The 18,747-nt window shown below is 26.9% G+C and overlaps 1 protein-coding gene across 2 annotated transcripts in view; it reads left to right on the forward strand.

The window, feature by feature from the left end:
- LOC135929121 (TFIIA-alpha and beta-like factor) overlaps positions 1–14,474 on the forward strand; it is a 47,390-nt gene extending 32,916 nt beyond the window's left edge. Inside the window, exons 7-9 of one of the 2 annotated variants that reach the window (XM_065465635.1) lie at positions 1,406–1,595; positions 13,539–13,632; positions 13,678–14,474. In XM_065465635.1, coding sequence (XP_065321707.1) covers positions 1,406–1,595; positions 13,539–13,632; positions 13,678–13,685 — 292 coding nt within the window. In that variant the 3' untranslated portion in view covers positions 13,686–14,474. The remainder of the gene's footprint in view (positions 1–1,405; positions 1,596–13,538; positions 13,633–13,677) is intronic. The other variant, XM_065465634.1, reaches the window with a different exon arrangement.
- The last annotated feature ends 4,273 nt before the right edge of the window (positions 14,475–18,747 follow it).

Below are 18,747 nucleotides of genomic sequence, written 5' to 3' on the forward strand. Positions count from 1 at the left end.
AAATAATTATATAAGCATTTAATTTTATACAGACAATTTATAATTAAAAAACAAATAAATGAATCTGCAATATTTTTAAACACAACCTAAATAACTATAGAGAAGAAATATAAGAACCTCAATTGACATTATGAAAAATTAGATGTAGATATAAAAAATGTAATCGCCGAGAATTCATACAAAAAAAATTAGGCCTTGACCATTTTTATTAAAATGTTAACGAGCCAGGCCTTGCAGACCTTTAATGGAAATATCTTTTTGTTAAATTTACCGATTTTTAGATTTCTTTTGATTTTTAGATGCATTATAAACTTGATATTTTATATTTAGATGGTACATTTTATTTGCCAAATAATTTCCAAAAAATCTAGCAGTTCTAGAATATTTTAGCATACTTTTTTCTTGTTGCATCTCTACACTTAGTTAAATTTTATTCATATGAGTAATGATCTATTTTTACTCAGTATTGTTGGTAATTAAACATTAAAAAAAGAATACTTTGCAATTTTAGCCTTTTCAGTTGTCAGGACTAATTTTTCAGAATTCTGACTATTTTATTTTAAATAATTATTGCATTGATTTAATATAATACACTAATAACCAATTAACTTGGTATCCTCTACACAGGGTATTGAAACGAAACGCGAAACCGAAATAAACGTTAAATTTCCGAACCATAACCAAAATATATAGAAATATTTTAAAAGGAGAAAACCAAACCATTATAAATACTGTCGACCCGGTACATAACGGTTTTTGGAATGATATATTTTTTTAAATTGTTGGCAAATTAATCTAAAAAATTTAATTTTCATATATGTGGTCAGTTATAATTTGTTATTTTTTATTCATGGTTTATAAATAAATTTAATTCACTTTCTTTAATTTTTGTTTTTTGAAATATTTGTTAGCTTTTATTTCAAAGTTTTAAATATTTTTATCAATATTTTGGGTCATAAAATATATTTAAAACTTATAAAAATGAACCGATAAAAATTTGTTCAAATGGAATTTGAAATTTTAAACTGAAAACTAACTATACATATTCGACTCCCTGCCTCCAACTATAGTAATTAAAGAAATATAGATATTTAATTTGGCTTATTAATATATTATATTCATATATATGTTCTTGTTATTTTGACACTTCAAATTTTTAGTTATTGCCGATATAATAAATTTATTATCGTGTAAATGGTCTATTATACTAGGACAGCCTTTTAAAAATTTCATTGTAGATTTTATGATATATTATTTATAAATAATAATATAAGTACTGGAATCTAAATTAATTACTATAGGATTATTGAATATTAAGCAATCAGAAAGGTTTTTTTTCTTTGTCCATCCTCCTACATGAAACCGTTTGAAAGTAATTCACTTTATTTTTATGAACCACTCTCAGCGACAACGAGGAAGATTACAACAGCCAGGAAGATGTGGAAGTGCAAGTGGACGAGGACGAGAACTTGGATATCGACGAGGATCTACATAATGATGATCAAGAAGAGGAAGAATTAGATGACGAAATTTTACAGCCCTCCCCCATGAATGCTTCCCGCCACCCATCTTCCTCAGTCGCTTCACATTCCGAGGTATGTTTTCGATGGTGTAAACGAGCTCTATTTACGCTGGTTTTAAACCTATTATAAATAACTGCGATATTTTTTTTCGAAAACTCACCTCAGCCTCTAGGTTTTAGCCTAAAAAATAACTCAATCTTAAGAAAATGTTTATGATCTCCTTCAAATTCTGTATTATGCTATAGTTCTGCATCTAGCATGGTTTTAGCCAAGCTCGAAATTTAAATTATTTGTCTCGCCAGGCCCAACCCAAAATAAAAACAAAAATTATTTGTCTCCAACTACTTTAAGAAATTTGGCCCATAATCAAAACATGTCGTTTTCCAATCATCTTAACGTATTAAAATTTTAGGAGACTATATGTAATGTTAATTTTTTGCTATCTACCAGTATCGAACCCGGAACCTCCATTTCAAAAGCACACGCTTTTATATTGAGCTACCATGCTTGTTATTATTATTATCAAAGTATTTTTTATTTTTCAAAATAATATTATAAATATAATAAGGATAATAAAGATATCACAAGAATATACATATATATATGTTATATATAAAAAAAAAGAAAAACAACGCGCACAAAAATATTAATGTTAAAACTAATCTTGTGGGATGAGGCTGCACATGAAGCTAATATAATTAGCACTGTGAATCGCTCTGACGAGTCTTTGTTTTAAGAAAAAGCATCGCGAGGTTCATCCATAAGTTTACGAATATGTGAGCCAACAAGTTTCCCAAAAAAGGATAATGCACAATTCCCAAGGTTGTGGAAATAATGGAAATGAATATGTATTCTTGTGATATTTTAGAATATTTTGTTATTTTAAGTAATTCTTTTCTCCAGTATGTTGAGTTTTTGATTGGATGGAGCCAAAATACACGAGTAATCCTAGACCAGGAAACACACTTTTATAATTTTTACACTTTACAACTCTTAAATTCTTTAAACCTTTTTGATTTATACTCTACAGCTTTGTTTTATTAATTTCCCATATATAATTCACAATTATAAAAACGTTTAATAATTTATTAATCGTGAAACAAAAATAAGAATTGATTATTTTTTCCTTTTTAATTTGCGAAATAAATATAAATTTGTTAATAATCTTCAAAAATAAAAATAAATTTTTTCACGATAATGCTGACTCACTAAAATAACAATATTTATTGATGACAAAAGAACAATATTAATTTTGATAAAATGATTTGACAAAATAACAATAAAATTTGATAAAAATGACTTGCCAAATAACAAAAAAATACATATATATATATAACACACACTTCTAAGTAGTTTGAGAAATCCCATCAAGACCTTTTAGAGGGAATTTGAGCAGATCTCAAAGCTCTAAGGATAATCAAATTGCATAAATTATGCTTAACTATTCGACATTTAAAAGAACGACAATGGAGGCTATGTCTTCCATTACCCAAAACTGCAGACATCCTGAACAAGTGTGTAGTGGGGTTATTAGGCAGTTTAAACGAGAGTGAGCTCATTTTGGTTAAGTTTTAATTGTAAAATAATAGAGGAAATAACTTCAAGTAGCTCATGGCCAGATTCATTAAGCAGCGAGAAAATGACGGTCGGATAATTGCATTCTGTAAACGAGTGATTCAACTCAGTTTGCAAGAATAGGCCCATCCCAGTCCTTCTGCTTATTTGTTTCTGGAAGTGGGTGATCTATATTTTGCTTTTCTCGCAATTTTTTTTAGCTACTATAAAATAATATTAATGGATTTTAATATATTTATTTAAATTTAGAGTTTTTCGATTCAACTATTTCAACCATAGTTTTAAAATTTTTAAAGCTGGGCAGAGACTATCTATGTAACATACTTATTTCAATCATTTAGTACATTCAATAAAAACTTATGATTTATCCATTACTAACATATTCTTAGTTGAAAATATATAATTTGTTTGGCTATCACATTACAAAGATATTTTTTAAATCATTTTCGAAGGTTCCAGTAATTATATGTACCAGGGTTGTGCATTTAACCGGTCAAATACGATTCGGTCACATGACCGATATTTGACCGGTCAAATATGGTCAAATTCAAATAAATGTTTTTTACGCCATTATTAACTTTATTTTGTATATATATAATATTATAATAAATCTATGTAACATTAAATTTCATAATGTTTTTTTAATTCATTCTATAGTTGTTTCGTCCTCCATAGAAGAGTCTTGTTCCGATTCATAGATAATATCATTATTTTCTCTAATATTTTTAATCAATCTTAAATTATGGTATACTCTTACCAATTTTCCTGTTGTAGAAATCTTCAAACGATTTCTGTTTTTCGTATGAATATTTTCCCAAACCGACCAATTTCTTTCTGATGAAGAAGTTGAACTAGGAAATGTTAATAAAATATTAGCTTTTCTTAATGGGCAAAGTGCATTCCACCAACTTGAGGCTGAAATTTGATTGTTCCTTATGGAAATTACCATTTTCTACATATTTTGGCTATTAAATTTGCCGCTTTTACTTTTGAAATTTATTATATCACTTAAAATATTTTGATTATCACCACCCTGTAAAATACCTAATTCTTGTATCATATTACATGCTTCATCAAATTCAGTGCTAGTAAGATGCTCCCCTTGATATTGAGGGTCCAATAAATAAGCAGCATTGTGAGCACATGTATTTAGATCATTTTTTCTCTTTTCCAACATAACTTTAATTTTTTTTCCTTCAGATGGAGAAAATATAGAATCATGGCATGATTGTATTATGTGTTTTTCCAAATTAAGCATTTCGTTTTTTACATGAGCTAAGTACATTTATCCCCTTGCACTTTCAAAAGGTAGCTAAAGGTTTAAGTATATATCTAAAAATTTTAAATTTTTTGTCCAAAATATTTCTTCATTTAATATATTACTTGTAATCTCTATAGGACAAATATCACATACAGATTCTTCAACAACCATTGGCGTACGCAGCGGGGGAAAAATGCAGATACCGGATATATTTTTTAAAAATATTATTGTTTATATTAATTTATATTTGTTAATATTTATTCGTATCCATCTTAAATATATATTTAATTACATTTATTATCACATTTATCTACTAAGTTATTTTATCAATTAATTTCGATTTCAAGTTCCGGCGTAATATTTACTTATTATTTTCAAATTTTTAGTGGCGTAATATTTATCTACCATTTTCAAATTTCTAGTCAAATAATAAATATTTCTGAAACTTCTTGTCCAACAGGGAAAAAGAAATTGCAACCTTGTCAGATAGAGTTTCTGCCATCAAGCGGTAACAGCTTTTAAGGAGTTAGAAGAGCCAATTATTTGCTATTACTGAAATATCACAATGGCCTGAAAGAAATATTTCCTCAGAAGCAAGAAAATTATTGGATTCAATGCTTATTCCAAATTTTATTTCTCATTAGAATGTATTATTTAATTAGTATTACTTTTCAAAAACATGACATTAACTTGATTAAGAAGATAAGAATAGCGGAGAGCATTTTATTAGAATACAAAGAAATTAGGACTAATGTTGATGAAGAATTTTATATGTTATTGTTAGTCAAAAGCAGAGCTATACGTGTTTAATATTTGTCTCACTCGACTTGCAGCAAGGCAAGCTCATAGTTAAAACATTAATATAGGATCAGTAGAAGAGTATATATCTTAGATACAGATAATACATTTATAACCCAAATAAATGAGGTTTTTAATTCATCATGCAGTACTTAACAATCTGCAAATATTACTTCCATAAAAAGCCTTCCCAACCTTTTTCAGATAGTGATAGAAAAAAATATATTTGTTGGATTTTTATCATGAAGATGTTAAAGTATCTCATGATGCCTTATTAGCTGAATAACTATGTTTATAAGATTAACTATGGTTGATATAGTCCCAAAAAATGCAATGGATGCTCTGCATTATTTCAAACACATTTTAGATTATATTCCCAATGTATTAAAAGGGTTTATATATATTAGCAACTCTTCCCATTAGTAAACTATTGATAGAACATACTCTTTTTTAAGAAGAATAACAGAGCCCTGAAGATATACCATTTGCAGGGCACGGCCCGGATTTTTTTAAAAATTTTTACTGCCCAGCTCGGGTTTTTTTTAAAATAATTTTCAAGCCCGGCCTGGCTTTTTTTAAAAAAATTTTCAGGCCCAGCCCGGGTTTTTTTTTAAATAAAATTTTCAGACCCGACCCGGATTTTTTTAAAATAAATTATATTTATTTTATGATTTTTATAGCTAATAATAACGATTTTAAATATAGGCTATTTTACAAAATACAGCCTGGATTGGGTGTTTTTTTAAATAATTCAGGCCCGGCCTGGGTGTTTTTTTAAATAATTCAGGCCCGGCCTGGGTGTTTTTTAAAAAATTTCGGGCCCGGCCCGGGTATATTTAAAAAAATTAAAATACTGTCCGGCCAGGGGCGGGGCCTGCAGGTCTCTGAAAAACATACCAAGATGTACAACATCTGAAAGTAGATTGAAAGTTTGGATCTTTTGAATATTCATAGGCATTTGACGACAAGCAAAGATGAGATAATTGAAAAATTAGCTCAATCACTTCGAAGATTGGATTTTACATTGTAAATGTATAGCATACAAAATGCAATTATTCCTAAGAAACTTTTTGTGTAAAGGCTTAAAAAATTCAAATTTCTATTTTGGGTCATTTAAGTGATTCTTTACATATAATTTTTTTATAATTCACATTAATTTAAAATTGTATATTAGAAATAGTTATTAGTCCTAATAAATTTATGCTTGATATTTTTAAAAAACAATAATATTTCTTAAAAAATTTTATTATCCCCCCCTCCAGACCAAATTCCTGCGTACGCGCCCGTCAACAACTGATGCTTTAAGTGCTTTCTTACATATTTGTATTCGCTCCATAAATTTTATTGACGATCCCCATCTTGTTTGGCTAAGTGTACTTAATGTAGATGGTATACCATGTTGATTCCTATTACAGGAAAATACTGCAGCTGGTATGTGTTTATTCTTGAAAAATTTAACAATTTTTTTAATTATTGAAATATGATAACTGAAGTAGTTCAATCGTGAAAGAATAACTGCAAAGTATGCGCTGCACAACCATAACATTGTATATGATTATAAATAGATTCAGATTTTAGAATTCTCCAGACTGCTTTCATGTTAGCGGCAATATCAGTAACTAAAGAATATACTTTTACCGGATTCAATTCATGAATTATATTTTTAAATTCCTGGGAAATATAATCTGCCGTATGACGATTTTCCTCAGTATTTAAAAATTTGTAGAATACTGGAACAGGCGTCATCACCATAAAATTAATAATACTCTCCTTTCTGATGTTGCTCCAGCCATCTGATACAATTGATAAGTGAGGAGATTTATCTATTATATCTGCAACTCTCGCCTCCATATCTCCTGACGCTTTGTCTAAAAGATAACCAGCCAGCTGCCTTCGCCTGGGTAAAGTGTAAATAGGATGTAATTTTTTAAAGAATTCTTGGATGTAGGGATATTCAGTGATGTGGAAAGGTAAATTGCTCGCATATACAGCCTTTGCAAACAATTGATCTAGCTCATTTTTTTCTTTGGGATTAATTCTATCTATAAAACCGGTTATACAAGATTGAGATTTACATTTAATCGCCTTGTTTGTAGATTGATTGGAGATAATGGAATCAAATTTTCTTGAGCCACAAGACAAAATATTGGCAATTTGATAATCATTCTCGATAATTTCACCATTTTCTTCATCAGAGCTAAAAGTATTACAGACTTCATTTATGGGATTTTTTATAGAGGTTGAAATTTTGGAATTTGAATAAAAAATTTTCTTAATTATGGCAGGGCACATAGTACAGCTGCTTAATAAATGCTTGACCATTCTATCAACGTGGGTAATATAGGACATCTTGCAAAACCTTCATACCGCTTCAACTGATTTTCCATCTCGTACTTCTTTAAAATGTTTCTAAACTTGATGCTTTGGTTTGACCATAATCCCTAATATATGAAAATTTAATTAAAAAAGATTTTGATTATTGTAAAGTTAATCAAACTTAATTATTTTATAATTATCGCTTATTATTTCAATAATTTGGCTTAATATTATAATATAATATATAATATAATAAAATATATAACATTTTACCAGAATTGAATAAATTATTTTGTAAATCTGACCTGAACAAATAAAAAGAAAATTAATTTTTATATTCAAATGTAGCAAGTGGAAGTAAAATAAATGAGAATTAATATAATTTATACTGGGCGATAATATTAAATAAATTTAAATTCATAATAAACCATGACTTAGCTAAATTATTGTATTTATTTATTTTAGTAACAAAAAAAATTCTTTTGTTTTGGATTATTTATGATGCAAATATATTTTAAAATAAATTATAACTTAATAAGATTGATAAACATGCTTTTAATGCATACTAGTTAATTTATCAAAATATTTATTCTCTAATAATATTTTAGAGTATTTTACCAGTCAATTGACCGACATGCCAACCCTAATATGTGCTCACAACTAAGCTTAAATTATTTAGAAGATTGTAATTTTTCTTAAGATGAATCATAAATTAATCTATTTTATGAAGTGTGATGAAAGAAAGAAAGAAAGATGTGAATCAAGTGGTTAGAAAATGTCAATATTCTCATGCCCGTCCCAGTGAGAATTGTTAATTCCCAACCCAGCTAATTTTCTCAGCCTAGACCAGTTTTAATTTTTTTTTACTAAAGTTGTCTGGTCTAGCCCAATTTTTAAATTTTTTTTAAATATAAGGCCTAAACCAAAATATATGTTGTTGATAATTATTTATGATCTTGGAGAGTGGTTAAATTAAAAACATTACTTTATTCATCAAATATATATATAAAAAAGCCTGGCCTGGCCACTTCATTTCTTTGTACAGCCTGGTCCAAAAAATTCTCAGGTGTATGGTCTTGGGCCTGGTATTGCAGACTACTAATGTAAATATACATAATAACTTTATCTACATACAGGGTTTCGAACCGAACCGCCAAACCGGAATGAACAGTTATAATTTTCTGAACCGTAACCGAACCGTTATAAAGAAACTATAAAAAGAGCGAACCGAACCGTTATAAATATTTTAAACCGGTTCAAAACGGTTTTAAAAAATAATTAAATTTAAACATTATTAACCTAAATTTGAAATTTGAATTTTCTTTGGGGAAATTTTTAAACTCTTTATTTCTTTTCAAACTGAATTTTTTTTACATGTCAATTAATACCACCATGTTTATTTATTTTTCTTTTTACTTTAATAAATACTCAATTTAATAGAGATTAGGCGAATTACCAGTTAATTAGATAAGAATCTTAAAATCAAACAAGACTATTCTTTAAATTAACAAGTTTATTCTTATATATATATATATGTATATTAGTTATTAATACTTGCTAATAATTTGGGAAAAATCATAATTCTAACTAACATCTAAAGAAAATCAGGTACTGATTACTTTTAATAAAATACTGTTTTATATTAATTTCTTATTAATTAATATTTTCATAATGAATAATTTATAATGACTTAAATGAATATTAGAATTCTGAAATTAAAAAAAAACATATGATTGTTAATTAATATTCCTGTATTTTATGGTTAATTTATTTATTTATTTCCATTTACACTTTAGTGGATAATTTCTTGAAATAATAACTACTTACTGATTAACCTTCTAAATCTTATAGTACCAAATAAAATTTAAACACATGAAATTCAATTGGATAATTATAAAATGATAAAGTATCCATTAAAGTTTTAATTTAATTAACTTTAATTTTTTAATAAAAGACAGTTGTTTTTGGAATTTTAAACAGCTTTTCTATTTCTTTTCTTCTTATTTTATATCTTATCTTTTTGCTTCTTTCTTTTCTCTATTAAATCAAATTATTTATTAAAATGGTATTAGTAAGCTCCATTCACTTATTTAGTTTCATCTGTGTACAAGGTTTGTTGTTAGTATCTTTGAGGAAAAAATCGGCATAATTATATGAAGGGTAGGCCTGCATATAATTCACGTTTTTGGGGGAGATCTTGTCAGATAAGATAAATAAAAAATTATACTGATTCTATTAAGAAATTTATTTATTCTATTTTTATAATAAAAGATTCTGATCTATTCATCATCATATAGCATATTAGTATCTATTAAATGGTTCGGGAAAAGTCAAATCCTGTGCGATCATATTTTAAATTAGATATTGTAAAAAATCAATCTACTTGTAAACTAGAAAACTGTGGTAAAGTTTTAACCGGGGACCATGCAGCAAATCTTGAACGACATATAGAAAGATTCCACGATAAGGAATTCAAATTATTAAAAAAAAAGAAGATAATTTGACTATTAAAAAAACAATAACAAAAAATGCAAATAATCATAATACAATTCAAAATGCTTTTACCAAAACTAATACAATACAAATTAATATTAATAAAGACACTTTAATCCGCTCCTGCACTGAGTTAATCACAGTTCATGGGAGACCAATAAAATCAATTGATGACAAAGCATTTAGAAATATTATAGATCCGATAATTGTAGGATTGGGTGGTAATTTAACCATCAATTCTGAAAATATACGCAATAATATTAAAAAAATGGCATTTGATTTTTCGCAAAATTAAAAAAAAGAAATATACCAAAAACTTATATCGTTAAAATTAGATATTGCAACTCGATATGATAGGTCCATACTGGGGATCAATATTCAATTTATAGATAATGGAGAAATAAAATTAAGAACGTTATGCATGAAAGAGATAAAAGAAAGACATACATCAGAATATCTAAAAAAAATTATTCTAGATGTTCTAAACGAACATGAAATAAGAATTGATCAAATATATACGATAACCACAGACAATGCAGCTAACATGATTAAATTAATCAAGCTGTTAATACATCATGATGAAGAAGATGATGAAGATGATATCCTTAATGATTATTTAGATAATGATAATTTAAATAACAATGATGATATAATTGTTAATGAAAATGAAGAACCTTTTTTTAATATTGAAAGTATTAATCTTGTACCTCATACGAGATCCATGTTAATGGGCATTAGATGTGCCTCCCACACATTTCAATTAGCAATTAATGATTGCATAAAAAATTCAAATGAAATTGTTATTATTAATAAAGCAAGAAACATTTGCAAAAAAATAAGAAATCAGACTACAATGTCTATTTTGTCCAAATTAAATTTAAAAAAGCCACTAATAGATTGTTGCACAAGATGGAATTCAATCTATTTAATGTTGGAAAGATTATTAGAGTTAAAAAACTTTTGCCAAGAAATATCGGCCCAAAGTAATGATCGTGAAAAATGTTTGTCAGAGAATGAATGGAAAATAATTAGTGATATATTAAAAGCTTAATATCCATCTTATATTTTGACAATATATACAAAGTGAACAAATGACCATGGGCGATTTTTATGCAGCATGGATCAAATGTATCATGCAAACTAGCAAAATAGACACTTCATTTGCCAAACTTTTAGTTTGTACAATCAAAGCACGAGAGATTAATTTGAAAAATGAAGTTTTTTGCTCAGCTATATATCTCGACCCAAGTTATAATGTATTTTGATCATTTGAAGAAAAAGATATCGCCAAAAAACATCTTTATAAAACTTGGAACTTAATCCAAAATTTAAATAATCAGAATATTGAAAATCTAGATACTATTCCTACGTGTTCACATTCGAAAGATAACTTAGATGATGATTTTGAAGATTTATTAATGTCGCATGAAAGCCTTAATAAGAATAGTTCTCAGGGCATAGAAAATTATAATAAATGTGTAGAAATAGAGTATATAATTCGGTCATTTGATAATATAGAGAGATTAGAAAAAGATGCAAATCTTTTGAATTATTGGGAAAATGTAAAGAATAGTATGCCAGAACTTTATAAGTTAGCTATGGTTGTGCTAGCAGTTCCAGCTACGCAGGTATCCGTAGAAAGAGCATTTTCTAGCCTTAAGTTTATACTCTCTGCGCAAAGAACTAAATTAAATCCTGAAATATTAGAAAATATTTTAGTTATCCGTTCCAATTCTCTTTTTAAAAATAAATAATATAAATTTCATTATATTTATGTGTTATTTTATTCCTCATTGTATTTGCGCATGTTTGTGTTTATCTTATTTATGAAATAAAAAGAATTGATTTGTCTAATTTATATTTACTAAGTTTAATAAAAATATCTATTAGAATATCATTCATGGTTAAATTAAATAAGAAATTATAAAAAGATTTTTCTCTAAAATTAATATATACATGGTTAATGATTAATTTTTTTTTAAATTAAATTTATAAAAACCGGAACAAACCGAAAAGAACCGTTATAAATTATAAACCGAACCGAACCGATATGATTATTTTTTTAAAAAACCGAAATGGAACAAAACCTTTATAAAATTTTAAACTAAAAACCGGAACGAACCGAACCGTTATACTAAACGGTTCGAAACCCTGTCTACATAATATAAAATTATTTTTAAATGCATTTTAATACATTTGTAATTATTATAATAATTAAATCTTGCTTGATGAAGGTTTTGTAGGGCAATACATATGTATGTTTAATATATTTTAGAGACCTGCAGGCCAGGTCTTAAGTCTGGGCCGGGTACACAAGCTGACTCATATTCTAATTTTTTTAAATATATTTTAGAGACCTGCAGGCCAGGTCCTAAGTCCGGGCAGGGTACACAAGCTGACTCATATTCTAATTTTTTTTAATATAACCAGGCCAGGTCTTAAAAATTTTCTTTTAAAGACCCTGCCCAGGCTTGTAACGGGCAAGTGTATTGGATAACCGTGTTGACCTAATTATTATTTTTATAGACCTTATTTACAACTCATATAAGATAAGTTGATTTCTGACATCCATAATCAAATAAAGGATAAATGTGTCCCCGTCATTCTTTACAGGTTTTCAGCTAGTATATAATAGTCGATAAATTAAATATAATTTTAGAAAAAAACAAATAATGTTTTCTTAGAATTTTTCCCAAATATATAGAATATTAGCCTATTTATGATATAGAATATTAGCCTATTTATGCATAGTGTACCAATGCATAATGTTTTATTATTTGTAAAACTTTAAAAAAATTGAAATAGATCTTATTCAGGTATAACTATTTGTTTATATAATAATAACTTTATTTTTAAAATGAATACGATCTAGGCCCGATCTGGTACAAAAAAAATTATTATAACATAAAGCTCGGCCCACAAAAGAACACTTTATAATGTGGCATGGCTAGAACCATGCAAGTCGGTTCAAGGTTGAAATTAGTCAAAAATATTTAAAAATCGAAAAATTTGTGCTCGGGCTTAAGAAATATTCTAATAAAATAGAAAATAATGTTTTTACTTCTTTAATTAAAAAAAATATTAAATACTATTTTGCTGGGATTAGGAAAAAGCAATTAGTAATTTTTATTTTATTTAACTATATAAATACTTTTCATTTGTACTCTTATTTAAAAATTTTGGAAGGCTTAAAATAAATTTTAAAAATTTTCACCAGGTGCTTAAAAATTAATAAATATTTTGGACCGGCTTAGAAAATAAAATTTTTGACAAGACTATGGCCAAATTTTTCTAAATTTTGCTGGGCGCCTGGTCCAGCAGGAAACCTGATTGTTTACAGGCATCGCCTACTTTTGCAGACCTCTAATATATAAATCTTTTCTAAACAATCTGTAGCAAATATTTTTAAAACAAATATTATGCGCTTTCAAAATTCTGTCAATTTACTTTTATAATCTGTTAATTTTAAAAAAGTTTCACATTACAAGGGACAAGGTCTGCCATTTTGAGCAGATATTTATTTTGAAAATAAAATTTATCTATTTCCTCAATATATTTTTGTGCTTTTTAAGGAACCTCTTAACTCTGAAGATGATGTTAGCGAAGAGGATCCTACAAATTTATTCGATACAGAAAATGTAATTGTATGCCAATTCGAAAAGGTAGGTACTGAATGATATTAATGACATATAATACTATTATTTTATTTAGATAACTAGAAGTCGCAACAAATGGAAGTTTTATTTTAAGGATGGCATAATGAATGTTAATGGCAAAGATTACGTATTTCAAAGGGCCTTAGGGGAAGCTGAGTGGTAATGAATTTGTTGAAGATTGAATATGCTTAATATTATGACGCAATATTATTTAAAATAATTATATTTAATATAATAATTCTAAACAACCTTTTTTTAAATATAAATTGATTGTATAACTAGTTTTGCTCACTTCTTACTACATCTAACTATTTAATATAAATAAAATCAATGCTTTATAAATTTTCAAATGGTTTTTCTGTTTACTTGCTGGGTTGGCCGGTGATTATCAATAAAATATTGGCTCGATCTGTTGCCCAAAAAATATAAATCTTATATTTCCTTCCTATTCTTTCTTATTTGCCTGATTGATTATCACTATTATAGAATAAGTTTAAATAATTACAAGAATTTTAAAAAAATTAGGAGGTTGGAAATATTTAATATTTATTTTTGTATTTTATATTGTAATTATTGAAGCGCCGATTTGATTTGGAGCTGATTTTTAAAAACCGAACCGTGAAACCGACAGAAACATACATTATGAGCAACAATATTTTTATATCAACAAATTCCATTTTAAAACGAGTATTTAAAAAAAAATTACATTATTCTATAAAAAGGACGTTTTAATACTCGTTAACGTTATAATAAAACTACTTTTTTTAGAACAATATTTTGATTTATTTTTATAATATAATATTCGATTATTGTATGGATAACTGTAATATATTTTTTTCCAAAGTAATTTAGTAAAAATTCTAATAACTAAATAAACATTTTCTCATAAATATCTCCCGGAGTCATTATAAATTTTGATGGCGCTATTCACTTAAGGTCTTAATATTTCTATTGATTTATTTTAGTTTTAATATTTTATAAAAAAAATTTCCATACATTTGAAGTAATTTTAAATCTTCATTATCCAAAAAAAATATCTTAAACGCCTTTGTCAAATTATGTATTATTACTTTATAAATTATTATACAATATATATATAATATGTACTAACATGTTATGACACGTTAAATAATTATTTTTATACCTATAAGTAACCTCTTAAGTGTTTAGTATGACCTAATGATTGATTTTTAATTTTTCTAAAAAATTTTTTTATTTCTTTTTAAAAAATATAAGGTAAATTCATTTAGGTAAAAATATAAAGTAGATATTCTCTGTAAAAAAAATAAAAATTAAATTATATAGAAAATGCTCTCTTCGTAGTGGACTTTGTTTAAAAAGAATGGTAAAAATAAAAGTATTGGCATTTTTATCTATGGTGTAATGTTACATATTTTGTTCGAAAACAACGAAAACCCTGTATATGTATAAAAATGTTTGGATAACGGAATTAATATAGAGAAGTAATAACCCTTTGATTCAAAGAGATTTAAATACGATTTGGGTTGGGAACCAATATTAAAATTTTTAAATAAATATATATACATGGAAAAAACTGAAGCAATATTGTTTTAGACTACCTAGATATTTTTCTTGATTCCCTTTTAAATAATAATTAAGAAATTTTGATTCAATCAATAATTTTTCAACAAATCAATACTAAGCCAATCAAATAAAAAATAAACAGTATGATTTTCAAACTTTTATTATAAGAAAAAAACAGTGCAAAAAATTATTAATATTATATAAAAAATTATATATTTTTGAGATTCTCTATGCGCATCCAACTCTTTAGGTATAGGCATGCTTGCACAGTAAGTTTATCTAGTAAACAACGTTGATCAGTTATAACATAACGCCCCTATGAAAACATTCTTTCAGAGCTAGTCGAGGTTACTGGAATTGCCAGATAATCTTTGACAATTTTTGATATATAGGATGTATATTTTAGTGTAATTTCCACCATTCGAGGGGATTTGTATTTTTGGAAAGAGGCTTCATCAAATATTTACTTATTTCAAGTATGCTATTATTATCATGGCTATAATTTTTTTCGACTTGATAAAGAAATTTTTTGATTTACTTTTTGTTTCATCTTCAGATAAAGTGAAATTATTAATTTTATATTTATATATTCTTCTGTTAAACATTTTATCGGATTTCTGAAGTAATATCCTTTAATAGATGTTTTTATTTAGAAACGTGGGTCAATTATTATGTATATATTCTGGTCAAGAAATGTTTTTTAAAGTTTATTGAATTTTGATAATGATTTTAAAAATTGAAAATAAATCCTTATTTTTTTATGGTTCCATTTATGGACTCTAGGGTAGCCATAGCTAAATGTATAACTTGTAGATCTGTGCGCCGCCGCTCCAATACGCCACCCTCGTTAATTTTTGACCATGCCGCCAAAAACGTCGCCGATGGAAAAATTCGGCTGCGTGATACATATTTTTTATTAGAAATAATATATTTTTATTTATTTTTAAAAATAATATTAAATATATTTTAAATTATTATAAAATGCGATTTTATTTTTTGGTATGTGAACTGACAAATATAGACGGCGAATTATATTACCTTTACATTTTATAAAATAGAAAATAATTTTAATATCGCATTATACATTAGCTACGCATATATCACTTGAAACATACCGCCGGAACTATTCTTTCCGTGATAGACAAAGTTGAAAATGAATTTAGTTTAGAGTCTAAAAAAAATTCAAATGGTTACGGATGCAAGATCCAATGTAAAGAAAAGTGTTCGTCTAGGAGAATATGAATCATTTATGTTTGGGGCATGGATTACTTAATCAATCTAGTGATAGTAAGTAGATGATATACATTAAAAAAAGTGAGAAATTATAGTTGTCTTAAGATTCAAAACAGCGGATTTTGAAGATATAATATGGAAAATAGAAAATGCTTTTAATCGATATCATTTACATTGGATATTTTAGATTTGGTTGATAATGATCTATTTAAGAAGATGGTTTAGGATTTGATGATGATAGTTCAAATCAAAATCATATGAGGAAAAACATTAAACCTTAAAAAAATGTGCCTACACGTATTTTTATCCGCCTAAAAGGATATAATATAAATTTATCCTTTTTATTTCTTAGGAAAGTTAAATCATTAAATCGCATCCCTTAAATCAAATATGCTTAATAAATTTGATCATAGATTTCCAATAACCGATCTTCAGGTAATATTTTAAAATTCATAAATTAGTTTTTTTTTATTTTTTTACTCAGGTGTTAGGAACACTTTTGGATTCTCGTTATCAATCTATAAGCATATTAAATGAATATTTTAGATGCAATTTTTGTGTCAACACGCTACCTTTCTGTTGCCTTACACGGATGAATTAACCAACCAGAAGTTGTTTTATAATTCGATTATCTTAACATATTAGTCAAACATTTATCAATTCATCACACTTGAACAATTACACTATTTAACTAGTCTAGAAAAAGATGGTTATTCATTTTCACCTTATAATATCGAGAAAAAAATCTTAGATTTTTGAATGAAAAGAGCATTGGATCTTCCTAAACTTGTAATATTAGCTAGAAAGGTTCTATGTGTTCCAGCTACGAGCACACCCAGCTAGCGTGTATTTTCCATAACTGAGCTCACTCTGAACTCTAAAAGATCATCATATGTCCTATGAATCTATATAAAATAATATTTATACATAATAATTATAACTTAATAAAATCGTTAATTATAGTTATTTAATTCGAAATTTGCATTAATTTTATTTTAAAAGTGTTTTCAATAAATTTATAATTTCAATTTAAAAATTTAAGTTAGAAAAGTATTTGACGCCAACGCCGATTTTTATGCTGGCTTCTAGATCGATACACCGCCGCTCGATCGTTTTTAAAAAAGAAATTATTAATTTATGCTAAGATACATCAAAAACAGGAAATTTTTAAATACCTGTCAACATAATATAGGTACAATTTTAAATACCTGTCAATAAAATATAGGTACAATTTTAAGCATGCCTCCTTAAATAAGTGGGAAATTTTTGAATCATCCATCATCAAATAAAAGGGAAATGTCTATATTATCAAATAGGAGAAAGATCTGGTTATCTACCAGTATTTATAAATTATCTTTACAAGCCAAGCATACTTATTTCAATCATTTAGTTATACAGAGAATAAAAACTTATGATTTTATTTCATTACTAGCATATGCATAGTTTCAATTACTAAATATATACTTCGCTAAAATATTTATAAAGAATTGACTTTATTTTATAAATAAGATTTACAAATATCTTCAAAATATTATGCATAGATGAAAGTACTAGATATATACTTTACTCTCCATTAGCAACACAGGGGCTATCATACTATTGATTTAGTTAACTTGTTCAATAATATAAAATATTTTTTGAAACCATTTATGAAGGATCGAGTCCAGCTTTCCAAATTGCTGAACAAATTCAAAAACTATGATTGAAATAGTTGATTATAAAACTCTTAATTTAATTTATATTAAAAAATCCAATAAAATTTTTTATAAATAGGCATTCTGCATTAACTATACTCTAAAGCTAGGTCCGTGAAGTTTGCGGAACGACCTGAGAATCACTTAACAAAACCTATGCCAATATTTAGAGTCATAATTGATCTTCAAACATGACATCGGCGGAATTAAAGCTTAGTGAGTTATAAGCAAAATAAGAAAAGTGTGAAATTTTGGAATCAATTACCAAAATCTATGCCATTGTATAGCCTGTTAATTGATCTTCAATTCGGACAACAACGGAAAAAAACGTTACTGAGTTATAAACAAAATAAGATAGTGTTGGCACTTTGCCAAAACCAAAAATAGGAAAGTTCAATTTCTAAAACTTGGCAATTATTTAGTATTCGATTTATGCTTTAATATTCTCCAAACCGAATATCCCTAACCGTAACTGAGTTATATCTTTAAAAGCGTTAAGATGACGGAATTACTTGATTGAAAGTGAGGGTCAATTACCAAAATATATGCCAATGTGTAGTTAATTGATCCTCCAAAATCTTCAAATCGTATACCAGCGGAATGAACGGTTCTTGAGTTAAGGTAAAATAAAAGTTTTGGCATTTTACCAAAAT

Source organism: Gordionus sp. m RMFG-2023, chromosome 4, assembly GCF_954871325.1.
Source record: "Gordionus sp. m RMFG-2023 chromosome 4, tfGorSpeb1-WG-v2, whole genome shotgun sequence".
NCBI classification, from domain to species: Eukaryota; Metazoa; Nematomorpha; class Gordioida; order Chordodea; family Parachordodidae; genus Gordionus; species Gordionus sp. m RMFG-2023.